This window comes from Acipenser ruthenus, chromosome 8 (assembly GCF_902713425.1).
Source record: "Acipenser ruthenus chromosome 8, fAciRut3.2 maternal haplotype, whole genome shotgun sequence".
In the NCBI taxonomy this organism is placed as follows: domain Eukaryota; kingdom Metazoa; phylum Chordata; class Actinopteri; order Acipenseriformes; family Acipenseridae; genus Acipenser; species Acipenser ruthenus.
Window position 1 is genome coordinate 4,784,091 of NC_081196.1, and position 13,738 is coordinate 4,797,828.

The 13,738-nt window shown below is 40.6% G+C and overlaps 1 protein-coding gene across 5 annotated transcripts in view; it reads right to left on the bottom strand.

The window, feature by feature from the left end:
* The window catches only part of LOC117407504 (HMG box transcription factor BBX-like), a 39,767-nt gene that overhangs the window by 932 nt on the left and 25,097 nt on the right, over positions 1 to 13,738 (bottom strand). For 4 of the 5 annotated variants that reach the window (XM_059028183.1, XM_059028182.1, XM_059028184.1 and 1 more), the window contains exons 7-17: positions 13,435 to 13,515; positions 12,549 to 12,629; positions 10,908 to 10,988; positions 8,751 to 8,828; positions 6,712 to 7,549; positions 6,154 to 6,292; positions 5,613 to 5,770; positions 5,085 to 5,174; positions 4,514 to 4,708; positions 3,242 to 3,449; positions 1 to 1,867 (exon numbers count right to left, since the gene is read on the bottom strand). The exon at positions 1 to 1,867 is cut by the window's left edge and continues 932 nt beyond it. In XM_059028183.1, coding sequence (XP_058884166.1) covers positions 1,780 to 1,867; positions 3,242 to 3,449; positions 4,514 to 4,708; positions 5,085 to 5,174; positions 5,613 to 5,770; positions 6,154 to 6,292; positions 6,712 to 7,549; positions 8,751 to 8,828; positions 10,908 to 10,988; positions 12,549 to 12,629; positions 13,435 to 13,515 — 2,037 coding nt within the window. In that variant the 3' untranslated portion in view covers positions 1 to 1,779. The remainder of the gene's footprint in view (positions 1,868 to 3,241; positions 3,450 to 4,513; positions 4,709 to 5,084; positions 5,175 to 5,612; positions 5,771 to 6,153; positions 6,293 to 6,711; positions 7,550 to 8,750; positions 8,829 to 10,907; positions 10,989 to 12,548; positions 12,630 to 13,434; positions 13,516 to 13,738) is intronic. The other variant, XM_059028186.1, reaches the window with a different exon arrangement.

Sequence of the window (13,738 nt, forward strand, 5' to 3'; positions counted from 1 at the left end):
CAGTCAACCTTTCTTCCCAAGGTAAAGGAGATTTCAAAAAGGGAAGTAGAATTGATCTTTTTTTTTTGTAGTAGGAACATCTTTGACATTAGACAGTATATTTAACTTTGAAGCACCCCCAGCGATAAGAGAGACATTTTCAAAAAGCTAAGGGCAATAACACACAGTATCTCAGTCTGACTTTGCAATAGGACAACAAACAGAAGTGTGCTGTGTTGGCCTACTTTGTAACCACAAACCCAAGCGCAACACTTCAGCAATAACAATGCCCGATAAAAAGTCTGCTCTTTAAAAGAATGAGGCCATGCTTTACCACTGCGTAGAACCCAACCCAATTAATAATGGTACATTCATCCACAAGCTCTATATGTACAAGCAAAGATTAAAATGATTCATAAATAATATACAATGGGTTTAGAATGGTAACAGACACATGGACTGGGAATTAATGTCTTATTGTTCCAGTGTCATAAAAACTGAATAAGAATTCATCAATAATCATTCATATCACAAATTAAAATGGTCTTGACGGTAACAGTACATGTTATAAACTTTAACAAACACTGAGGATCAATCCAAATGGAAATTTGTGAACGGTTCTCAGAACAAAACAAGAAACAAAAAAATAAAATAAAACAAGACAAGCACAAGCATTTCCAGCTAGAAAGGAGTGCAGTGTGTCTATGCTATTTAACTTCCGGTGAGCAGCATAGAAAACTAGCATCACACATTCACACTAGCTTTTCAAATGCTACTGTTCTATATGGTCAAGTGTCGGCATAAAAATGCATTTGTTTCATTTTTCAAGTATTTCAAAGTCATTGTTTAAACTGAACATTTTACTAATACTCAGATACAACACGTGTATTGATGTTCTACGGTGTGAAATCAGACCGTACTCTTGCATGCTGACTGGATCATCTGGACCAATCCCATTACATTACCAGACGAGTCGGACACAAGAAGCGTGGAGACTTGGCCAAGGAAGCACCTTTGCATTTCCAGCGTGATAAAAAGAAAACTTTAAAAGCACGATTGCATAAAGGCCTTGCTGGCGATGGCTATAGAAAGGGCCGGTTCCATTCACCTTGCCTAGTAGACTTCTTATCTAGTAGACTGATAAAAGGAGGATCTATCGATCTGAGCTCGGAGCAAAACGTACAGAAGACCACCAACATGATTGCTCGCCTCGTTTTACACTGTACAATGAAAACCCAACTCAAACTTATCATGAATAGAGGTTCTTCAACCCACCTTTCTTTTTATTTAATTGTTGGTTTACCACACAATTTCAGCCGTGTCTTTATAAGGGTTACTGTGTTTAACCGTGATTGAAGCCACCTTCCTGCTGTGCAATCCTGTGCATGACGCTTCACTAGGGATGGATCCCACTCAAGATGAGACACCTTGAGTAAATAACTTACTGTGTTCATTTAAGAAAAAACAGAAAGCCAAGTAAAAAAAAAAAATAAATAAAATAAAAAATGCACTTTTGTTACAACACTTGACCATAAAAAAGGCAGCCTTCTCAGCACACAGCAGTTATCTGCTAACCTGTTACAGCCATCGGGTGGCAAGCTAAGATCTGGGACCAGCTACAGGAGGTCCAGTCCCCGTGGTGTTAAAATCGACTCCCCCGAACACACAAGCTGAACTGAAGTCGCTCAGGACAAAATCCCACACGGGCCTTCCATAGTCAGGACTTGGGAAGGGGATTCAAAAACAGAAAAGCACACAGTTTGTTTGTTTGTTTTTGTTTTGATTTTAAAGGGTATGCCTTCACTGGTCTGCACAGGAAATGAGCACTGGGGTTTGGGCCATGTCGCTCGGTGTGCCTTCCCGTTGCATGGGTACCGTGTGCTGCTTCCTGTAATAAAAATAACATCAACAGCGTTATGGGAACGGACACACAACTGAATGAGGGTTTGAAAGTACATCTGGAGAAATGGAAGAGTGGCATTGCAGAAGACAGACTTGTAACAGGTTCCTCTTTAAAGAAGTGCTAAACAACCAGCTTCTAACCCCTCCTTCAAATCAGCTTTATTAGCATGATCAACTGCCCACTTTTACTGTGCTGAAAATCTCTGGGATATTCAATAGTTTTTTTGTTAATCTAAAAAAGGTATGCAAATGAGCTGCTTACCGTGTATAGTGTTCTACTTCAAATATCTGCATATCCCACTTCAAAAAGTAAAGAAAAACAAGCAAAGGACCAACAGATCTTCAAGACTAGAAAAGGCAATGATATAGCTAGTGCTAATAATAGGTAGGAAAGTAGATTTTAAAACCTTAGTTAGCATCTCCGTTAAATATGAGTAAACAACAAGATGCAGACTGGATTGCTAAACTTATTAACTGCTTCTGACTACTTGAAGCTACAGCAACCCATAACAATGTTAAGGCTATATTGTGCAGGTTATATATATATATATATATATATATATATATATATATATTTATATATATATATATTTATATATATATATATATATGTTACTAAGAAATAATAAATCCAACTGAAATTCAAATGGCAAACATTTTGACTAGAAGTCCTTTTCAATGTCTTTTAAATGGACATTTCAATGTCTATTCGAAGACACTGACAACGGCTTCTGGTCAAAACGTTTGTCGTTGAATTTTAGTTTCTTTTAGTATTTCTTAATTCAGCGCTATGGAGTGTTTCATTAGTCATGGATAACTGAGAGTCACGTCTCCTCCAGTGGTTTCTGAGGAGTAATTTCAGAGGCCCTTGCCCACTGGCCGAAAGCTGGAACCGACATGAAGTGAAAACACTTCACACTGAGCTGCAAGGCATGACAGGGAGCACATTAACATCAAACAGGAAGACCTTAAGGGATGTGATCCCCCCAAAGGATGTGATTAGCTCGTGGTAATCCCCAATTTGAAGGGTGCCTGCAATGATAAACGTGTATGCGCTTCAATTGCAGAGGGATTGTCAGTCGTTTAAAAGGTAATGTGGTGAATTTTATTTTGTGTGATACAGTAAATCTTCCTGGCGGGAGACAAGCAGCTATTTCGGACTCACTAGTGAATGCAAGACATTGTTTGTGGGGCAATAGGGGAGGGGGGACCTCGTGGAAAATAAAACTGAAGCAACAGAGAAAAACCAAAAAGATACAGTTTACTAAATAAGCCTTTAAAATCACTCCAGTGGAGAGTTATAAAAGGCTATCTGGCACCACACAGGTGCTTTATCCGATTGGTTATATTCAAGGCTTACCTGTGCACATTCTCCATTGCCGCCACCTCTGCCAGTGCAGCTAGGCTGAAGAAGGCTGGGATAGGAGACACACTTGGCATGTCTGCTGTAATACTGCACTCTGAATGGGCCTGCGTGTCTCTGCAGCTCCCTCGGTCCTCGTTGCATAAAGTCTCTTGGTTGAATGGCTTCTCCTCATGGTCCTGTAACAGTTCCCCAGCTCGGTCTCCTATTCACAGAAACATAAAACCCAGGTAGGATTTAGACTTCAGAAACGTCAACATGAAGCACACTGCAGACTTTCAGTCGAAGGTGCTGTGGAGAGCTCTGCTTACCGCTATGGCTAAAAAAGTTTTGCATCAGCCAATAGAACAAACTCATTTTGCTTTATAAAATCGAATGAAACCTGATGAATAATATTACGTTAATATATTGAATTACATACCTCTTTGTAGTTTCCCCATATACTTAATGAAAACCTGACAATTAAAAATGTTTGAAATCCAACATGAAATACTGTTACACCTTTATAGCTTCCGGTAGACTTTTGTGATGTAATTTTGTAGTTTCTTTGATTCCACAATGTTAATTAAAATACCTAAATTATGTTATTTTTTATTTTTATTTTTATTAAATGATGTCACAGTCTTAAAATTCTAGGTGATGTAAAACGCTTGGCCAGAGCTGTACATTTCTATACAGTTCACATACTGCATTAGTCCTGTATGATTCAGATCTTTAGTAATACAGTAGTTATCATTCAGTAAATGAATAACAAATACAACAAATGTAAATCAATTGAGTTTTACATGAACCTTCTTTAATCTCAAATGAGATTTAATTTATTGCACAGTGCCACCCTGTGGTTTTATGTTATACCTTTCTTTCAAAAGAGACAAAAGAAAAAAAAAAAGTCAAAATCAGACCACTTCTGCATAGACTATTCAATCCAGTCCTTGTCACTTGTCAGGACTGGATCACAGGGCTGTAACAACTGAACAGACGTACAGGTTTGAATTTTGTGCCCAATTTCTACACTGCTAGCCAGATCAACGGACGTCCTTGATTCCTGATATGAAGCCAATTTCCCAGCCCAGTGAAGGCAAAGTCAAAGCTCCCTTTGAGCCTCACAGCCAAGGTCACCATGTCAAGACTGGGATTCAGATCAGTTAACTCCCACGGCCCTCCACGCAGCAGTGCCTTTACAAGGTGAGTAACAGGCAGTCTCACCCATCACTTAGTCCTGGTGTGACTGGCTGCACTTTCACCTGCCTTTCAAACACAATGCCTTACCTTCTGCAAGGGACACCCCCCCGTCCGCGCTGCGCACCAGGTGAGTGATTTTCTTCTTCCTTGCCTTCCTCTTCTGGCTGCCCACCAGAGGCTCTCCCTCTCCTGCTGCTGGCTCTGGAAGGAGGGGGTTTGACGGCACTGAAGCCTTTGTTTTCTGGGCAGCCTCAGTCGGGCTTGTGTCTTGGGATACTATGGCTGAAAGAAAAGAGGAGGGAATGATGCCTGGTGATATTGACTTGGACACTCCTTGGGACTGATTAGGCACCATTTGGCTGTACTCACCAGCCCCAAGATGGTAGTACAAGATTAAAAGGTTGTGGTATGTTTTAGATATAAAAAAAATGCTATGATCAAACAGTTTTACATGACCAAATTGTGAAACACTGTGCTCCACATTTTACTTTTAAATTTTTTTTGCACACATTTGTAATTTTCCCTGCTTCTTCAAGAAAAAAAAAACAAAAAAACAAAAACAAAACAAAAAAAAAACACACAACTAACAGACTTGGGCCCTTAAACTTTTCAAAGAATTCAGCTAGCACAGAAGAAAGTTCAACTTCGACTTGAATACCTTTATCCAACGTGGTGGGTTTCTCCTTTTTGTGCTTATACTTGTTGACGATTTTGTGAAATAAATTCTTTTTCTGTGACGGAGATGAACCTGACCAAAAGAAAAAAAAATAAATGATGCTGGATGTGTAATCTTTACCTTGCCATTCCTTAAACATCGTAAGATACCCCATTTCAAATAAGGGTCCTGTCTTATCACTAAAACCCATTAATGCTCTTCCACAGTCTACATTATAACATGGCTATAACTGTTGTTCTATTCATTACAATGGGAGTTGTCACAGCTGTCCATTAGAGGGACAGCAATGCAAGATCAAAGCGTGGCTGGGTCAACAACTTTAAAAATGCACACAGTTTTTTTTACTAATGACACAGAATTGTACAAAACGTACATATCAATCTTCCTGATGTCGCAACGCACCGAGGCAAGCAATTATAGGACCACAACGCCCACTCTGTCGTGGCTTACTGCTGAAATGTAACAATTTGTACATTATTACAGCAATGAAAGCGCAGGCTCTCGGCTCACCCCCTTTGTTTGGTCTCTGCTGCTCGGACGCCCCGTTCCCGCTGCTTTTCTTCTTGTTTGTGGTGGTCGTGATGTTCTTGCGGTCGAAGGTCAGAGGGCTGTACTGCGGCAGGCTGTTGAATTTCTTTTCAAATTCTTCTTCCAGCTTCCCTAAACTACTGAGAACAAGACAAGCAATGTCTAACTTTAACTTCTACTCCAGGGGGAAAATGTCGAAGAATTTTGTAAAGCCGAGGGAACACAAAGACACTATAACGAGCCATACAACTGCCATAGGGCTCATCATGACCGATATGATGGTGACTGAATTAGTCAAGAGCTCAAACACAGCATTAAAGCAGCTCATACCTAATTAACCAGGTGATGTGCACATACAGGCCTGAACAGTGGTCCCCTATGAGCATGTTTTCATGCAGTCCTGTATAGAAGTTACATGCAAATGTGTATTAAAAGTTAAAAAAAAAAAAAAAAAAAGTGGACGAAAACCAGCAGTTTTAAGCAAGGCATGAAAAGATAAGATCAGTGTTCAGTCAAGGCTCACCCAAGTACAGATTCCTCTTTAGATTTAGATTTCTTTAGCTTCTTGGGGTTGCTGCTCCCAGTCTGTGAAAACGTCCAGCTGTCATCAGTCCAGCAACCCTCCTGATCGGAGATACTGCCTCTGCCAGAGCCCCTCTTACCTGCACAGCAGAACACAGGACAATGCAGAGATAAACTAATATATACCACCCCTAACATAACCCAGCACAAAGACCACAGCCCAGCACCGAGGAGATATGCCATCTAAAACAAGTGCTGCATCAGGAGGTTACTTAAAAGATGAAGGTCTTCTGAAAGACCTGCTTACAGAAACTCTCTCCTGTCTTTCTCTTGTTAGCCAGTGAGGTAGTTTGTTTACCTGCTGCATAAACTGGGCAGCTCAATAACAGCTTACAGTATGGTTTCCAAGCATTATGTTTAAAACAAACACTATAGAAATGACTTGAGCACTTGTGTTTTGCTCTTAACTCATTAGAACTATGAGAAATGTCCACAGGTGTAATAAGGAAAGTATTTATTTTTATTAACTCGTTTAGGAGGGAGTTCAACTTTCACTCACCCCTGTCTACGTTAGCCCGCAGTGATGTCAGCATTCCCTCCGACACAAGAGTCTTGTACAGAGCGCCTTTGCAGGTCCTCTCGGACTTTCTGGATCCGCAGGTTTCTGCCTTTGCGTGGCCGTCCTTCTCCTCGGCTTCGACGTGCCCTGATGGGGGGCTCGGGGCGGGCTCTTCCTCGGGAACGGCGAGTGCCTCTTTCTTTATACTAGTCTCCTCAACCTTTGCTGCCAAAATCACATCGGTGCTGATGGAATCCAAATCCAAGTGGGGCGGCTTCGAGTCTTCGGTCGACTCGTGCTCTTTAGTTTTCTGCAGCTGCTTCACTTTGGGCTTCAACTTCTTCTTCGGTGGGGATGAATCAGATAGGGTTCTCTTGTCGCTAGATGGGCAGCCTGTCTTCTTTCGGGGGGTCTCCTCTTCTGCGCTCCCCCAGTCTCCCTTGGCGACCGCCTCAATCGTGTAAATGACGCTCTCCAGGTCGGACTCGGACGACTGGCGCTTCTTGCAGGTCTTTTTGTGCGTGGTCTTCTCGGTTTTTGGAGTCTCCGGCCTGTCTTTTTTCTTCTTCTTTTTCACTTTCTCTGCTTTGCCAAACGCCGGCGGGCTGGCGTCAGTGGGGGTGGAGGAGGCGGAGGATGAAGATGAAGATGAAGATGAGGAGGATGGCGGTGGTAGTTGTCCCGGCTCATCCGGAGTTTCACAGCTCTGCAGCTTGCTGTCGGTCCCTGCTTTGCTGCCCGCTGAACCGTCACCTAGAGCAGAGGCTTCTGGGAGCGGGGTGCTCTCTGGCGCTTTGGCACAGCTTTCAATTTCCACTCCTTCAGACGCCAGACACATCTGCAATAAAAAGGACAAGATCACTTCCGTTGTACATTTAAAGCCAATATGTTGTGTTCTATCATTTGCATGATATTTAGATAATAAATGGAACTTAAGATTAGCTTTATTCCCCCCTATATGTACAGTACCCGTCATAGGCCTGAGTACAGCAAGGAAATACTAATGTTGCTATAGAAACCTGCATTAATGAGAATAGTGCTGTATATTAACAAGCATAAGCTATAGTGTTACATAATGAAATGAAAACCCAAAAGCTAAAAATTTCAAGCTTAGCGATTCGAAAGGTGCAGTTAAACAGACAAAGTGTAAAACCCCGACTATACCTTTACAAGGATTTGAAAACTGAAACTAAACGAGACTCAAGCAAAGGTATGAAACCATTACCAAGCTCTGCAGTCTAAAAACAAAACCTTCTGTCTTTCCAGTCTTCCTCAGCAATCAAATATATTGGGCCAGTCTTTAATTAACTTTTTTTTTTAAATGAGAAAAAATGGTGTTACTGTTATAAAACTAAGAAGCAAACCTACTGAGAGTGCTTAAGAGACCTTGAATTAAATTACTTAAAGAAAAAAAAAAAAAAGCTACTTTTTGGTGTATTATAGCACTAAAATGATGTAATCACCTGTGGGCTAAATCAAATAGGAGACGCTGCCTGCTGCCAGCAGGTGGCAGTGTTTACAATCTAAAAACAGGATCAGCATGAGTTATTTACACAAATGTGAACTCTAGTTTTTAAAGACATGAAATGCAGTGTCATTCTCTTAACAGTGCCAGTCTCAACTTATATTATCAGATTGACTACACTGAAGGATTAAATATTAAATCATTAATAACTTCAAAAAACACTCAATTAAAAATACAAGATCATAAAATTTTAAATAAAACATAAAAACTGCTGAAGGCACTCACCAAAACATTTGTTTACTAGACTTGGTTTTATATCCGTTTTTACGTTGAAAAATCTCTTTTTTTATTATTGTGTAGTACTGTAGTTACAGTATCAGGCCACTAGGTGTCACAGTCGAAGGTCATCGCTGTAGAAGGATACCTCTTCATTGTTAAGCATCAAATAGAAATCACACAAACATCTCAGTTGACTTGTAATACAGGAGTTAAGTGTCACGCAATGAATGGAGGAGATAAAGAGGTAAGAAACAGACATGCCAGGACCTCTATGAGCCGGTTCATAATAGCTTACCTCCGCAAGCTGGAAGAGTGCTGACTGGCCACACGGCTTCGCTTCAGGGACAATGGAATGAGACGTACTCGAAGAGATCTGCACCAGAAAGCAAGGCATCAGGGGCTTGTACTGTACAGCATATCACTGCATGAAGGCATTTCCCTGGAAACCTGAAGGTGGCATGGTCAACAGCTCCCTCCGAAACACCACCCATCCACATTCATCACTGCGTGCTGCCTGGTACACACGTACTTATCAATACGTCCGCTTCCTTTATTTCGGCCGCATTATTGAGCCTGTGACTCATTATTTTAGACAGCCCTTCACGCACACTTAAAAGGTATAAAGTCCCATATAACTTTAAAAATCATTGTTGCAAAATGTTGCTCAAAAGCAATGGAGTATATAAATATCAAAAGGTTACCCGTTAGATGAATAATTTAGCTACACAAACTGTATTATATATATATATATATATATATATATAGTAAGATAGCAGGTTGTGAGAGACAGCAGGGAGGGGGTTAAAACCTCCCTGCGAGAGAAACATGTGAGAATGCACCTTTTGTTAATTGTTTGATTGTATTGCTTTATTGTTTCATTTAGTTTGCTAATTGTTTTATTGTTTAGTTTAATTGTTTTATTATTAATTATCATCCGCACCTGGGCGTTATTGGGGGAATTCGATCCAGGTGCGGGGTTTAAAAGGAGAGCAGGCAGTCTGCTCGAGGCTGCTGAGTAGAAGGAGGCAGAAGAGGTGCGCTGTCTCCGAGTAGCCAGAGTAAAAAAAAAAAAAAAAAAAAAAAAGTAAGTGCGGTGCCAAACCGGTGTTTTTGTAAGGACGGGAAAACAGCTTAGCTGTCCCATGTTAGGCAGTGGGTTCCTGAAAGTTGAGTTAGTGCTCCAAGAGGAGTTAGGTGTTTATTTTGATTTTGTATTTGTTTTATTTTGTGTTCATTAAAAAATAGCGCGTCAGCGCTTGAAAAATCCACTTCTGTTGTGCTGGGTCGTATTCTTAAAAGGGGCAACGAACCCGAGTAGGGCCGCTCGTTTACATTATATATATAATATATATATATATATATATATATATATATATATATATATATATATATATATATATATATATATATATCCTAGTGGCTGGATACAGATAATACGTATACATATGAACAGGAATGAAGGAGTTCTCAAAAGATTTCAAATCAATGAGATATGGTCTTACATTACTGCAAGACGACAGCTGTATTATATACACTCAAAATACATAATGTAATGAATTTACTTTCTGTATAAACATCCATTTTCAAAAAAGCAATACAATATTTTGTTCACAAAAAATCATGGTTTCCTTCTTTTAAATGGTTGCTCATCCTGTAACAGAGCTTGAATACATGAAGAACATCATCTTACTTCTGAAAGTAACAGCAGGAGCATCCATTGCTCCGAGTGACACAAGGAAGCGTGCAGAGCAGGTTAACATATGGGAGAATGCAGTACCTGTAAACAGGCAGCACTGAATTCTACTACACAGTAAAACTCAACTTGCCTGCGAGGCGATTTAAATCTGTTTGTTTTAGGATCTTTTGGGATGCAATTAAACCTCATGAATAGTTCCTTGCATCACAGCTGAAGTAGCCCTCAGCTTTACTCCTTGCCTCTGTGCTAAGCGCAGGGACGGACACAGAGACAAGAGGTGGCGATTGATCTCAACAGCTAACCAAGCTCTGTCAACTGTCACGTTCCCACCATACAGTCTGCGCAACGGTCAGCTGGGTACCTTCATTTGTCTTCAAGGCAATGCTGCTTTGGGATCGCTATTGCCAGCTGTCCAGCCCTATAATCACAGGTCTACCTGACCAAAAGCACCAACAGTCATACAGTTTCTAAACCCTCACTAGGTTAGCTTTCTCTGCACTGTACTTTAGAATGCAGATCTTGTAGACAGTCCAGTTTGTTCATGTGCCCCAAATATTATATATATATATATATATATATATATATATATATATATATATTTTTTTTAATTAGGGTCGCAAGTTGCCCTCCCCTTTGAAACCAGCTTACCACTACATCACTCCACAATACAAGCAACAGTGTTATAACTGACACTCACAAACTCGCGTTCCGTCCCTGATCAGGAAGCAAAGCTACATTTAAAAAGGATTCCCTTACCTCTGCCAGCTGAAACAATGGGGACTTCTCACACGGCTTCGAGGAGTCGGTGGCTCCTGCCCGGGATGTATTGGAAGATATCTGCATTCAGAGCACAACACACAGCAGATCACGTCACTTTCTGTTCGGTAATTCTTTTAAAAGATCCTTTTATTACAGCAGCAAAACTTTATCAATAAATGGGAGCAGTTCAGCCGACACAACTTTAAAAGGTCAGCCAAGGCACTGTAGCTTTAACCAAAAGAACTGCTTTCACTGATCACTGCCTGCCCTTAAACTCATTACAAAGCACTTGGAATATCACCTGTTGGATACAAAATCATCACCCCCATCTGTTTTTGTGCTATTATGTGACTGTGTGACTGCAAACAGCTGTTGGAGGAGGAGCAGGGGTTTCTAAGGGACTAAATGAGCTCAGAGTTTTGTCATTTTACATTGCAAGTTCAGATCACAACCCTGTGCATGTGGATTGCAAATTACATTCAGTTGCATTAACTGCAATAATATGCAAATGAGTCTCCCTCGCAGGACTTCCCTTGCAAAAAGGACAATAGTTTTAAAGAAATGGAACAAAAAAAGGAAAGAAGTGGCGCCAATAAAAACAAAAGAAAGAATCAGCCTTCATGTTTAAATGAGACTAAATGGAAAAGGACAAGGCGTATTCACCTCCCCTCAGCAAACTCAAACATAGATGACTTTCCACTATGGGAAGGGTCCAGCACGTCCGAATGCGAGGTACAAGAGGAGATCTGGGGTTCAAAATGTTTCTCTGCTGCCAAAATGCTAACCATTTGGAAAAACGTTGGGGGGTGGGTAGTATTCCTAATTTACGTTGTCATCGTTGACAACAAACTGTAGATTTGTAAAAAAAAAAAAAAAAAAAAAAAAAAAAGAATAAATTACATTGGCACCATTTCTCAGACATTTGTACAAAAGCACCTACCAACCGAACTCCAACATCATCCCTTTATCAAAGTTCATATGAAGCTGCTGTATCTCTCATTGTGTTTGAATCTGGCCCTCAACAGGGAGATACAGGTTTTATATGTAACAGAAGGCATGGCAGGGATGCTATTTGGAGAACACAATAAAGCAGTCATGCAATTTGCACATTTCAAGTGTGTGCTTCATATTTGCAAGCACAGCCACAGTGCTTTCAGGCTGTCCTTTCAGAAATCAGGCCTGCTTTATTTAATGTATCAGCAGGCACATTTTACTCCAGTGAAAAACAACATATCTGTAAACACTGCATCTTTAGAATGACTTGTCATTTCCATTTTTCTTTTACAAGTGATAATATTAGACTGACTTTAAGCAGAATATATATGCCTGTCTTTGATAAAGCTCCTCAAATTACATTGAACTATGTCCAAAGGCTTTCAAAGAAAAAAACAGCTGCATTTAACTATGTAAGTGCAGGTTCATTATTACCCAGTAATGACCCGGGTGTTGTCCATTTGTTCAATGTAGTACGAATGTCTTTTGCGTGTGCTTTAACTATTAAAAGAATATCACATTCAAGCAGCAGATGGGAATTAAACAGGGAGGGGGACAGGCCTTGAATATCTTTAAAATTGCCAGCTGCATTATTCATTGCACTGCAGGATTAGCCTTGCATCGCTCACCCCCCTCGAACCTCACCTCTGCAAGCTGAAAGAGAGCGCACTGCCCAGGGTGCTTTGCAGGCTCTGTTACTTCTGATTGGGGTGTACTTGAGGAAATCTGCAGGAAAGGACAAGAAAAGGAGCTGAGTCAAGCACTTTTTACCAACTCGGCTTCACAGCGAGCGATTTACTGGTACTACCTGCTTCTGGATACAGACAACTCAGACCAGGGGCTAGGTTCAGAACTGTACTTGTGCCTTTTTTAATATTGATTCCCATTTTACTTCTCCTGCATTGCCTAATAGGGCTGCATGCTGGGAGCACATGGCATTTGCATTGATCCACTGCACTGTTCTTAGGATGATGGAAAGCAAAGATACTGCACCTCTCACAACAGAAAGTACTGTTACAGACAGGATTGGGGTCAATTCCTGTTTTTCAATTCTAATTCCTTTTTAAAAATCAATTCTAATTCTAATTCCTTTTTAAAATCAATTCCAATTCTTATCAAATTCTAATTGTTTGATTTGATAATCTGTTTGATTTCTTTTGCAACAGTTGCATTTTCTTTTGACCATTTTTATAAGAAAGCAGAGATATTACTTGGCGTTCAGAGGCCTCCTGATCCCAAATCAACCCAGCAGTGTCACAGGTTATTTTTGCATAGGAGGAGGTGCAATTTGAAGAGCAAAAAGCTACCCAGGACACTGTTCCCCATACAACAACACTGTCTGTCATCTCTACCCAGGACACTGTTCCCCATGCAAGAACACTGTCTGTCATCTCTACCCAGGACACTGTTCCCCATACAAGAACACTGTCTGTCATCTCTACACAGGGCAGTATACTGCATGGTGACACTCCTGCCAAAAAGACAACCTGATGTACAGTTTGTATTTGAAACCAGTTCCAGGAGTCCTTACCTCAGCAAGCTGAAACAGTGCTGACTTCCCACACCGCCTGTCAGAGCCTGGGGTTTCTGCAGGCAATGTACTTGAGGAGATCTATACATAAAAATAAAAAAAAATTCTGTAACTACTGACAGCATTTTTCTCGATACACCTATGCAAGTTCAACATGCATCCTTGCTCTATATAGAATAATCTTTGTATAGCAATGCCAGTGAACACTGGTGCAAATAGAGCATCAAAGCATAAGGGGAGCATGTTGACAAATCAACCTGAAAATGGTATCCGATCACACATTTAATAAGCTGTGTTTCCACAG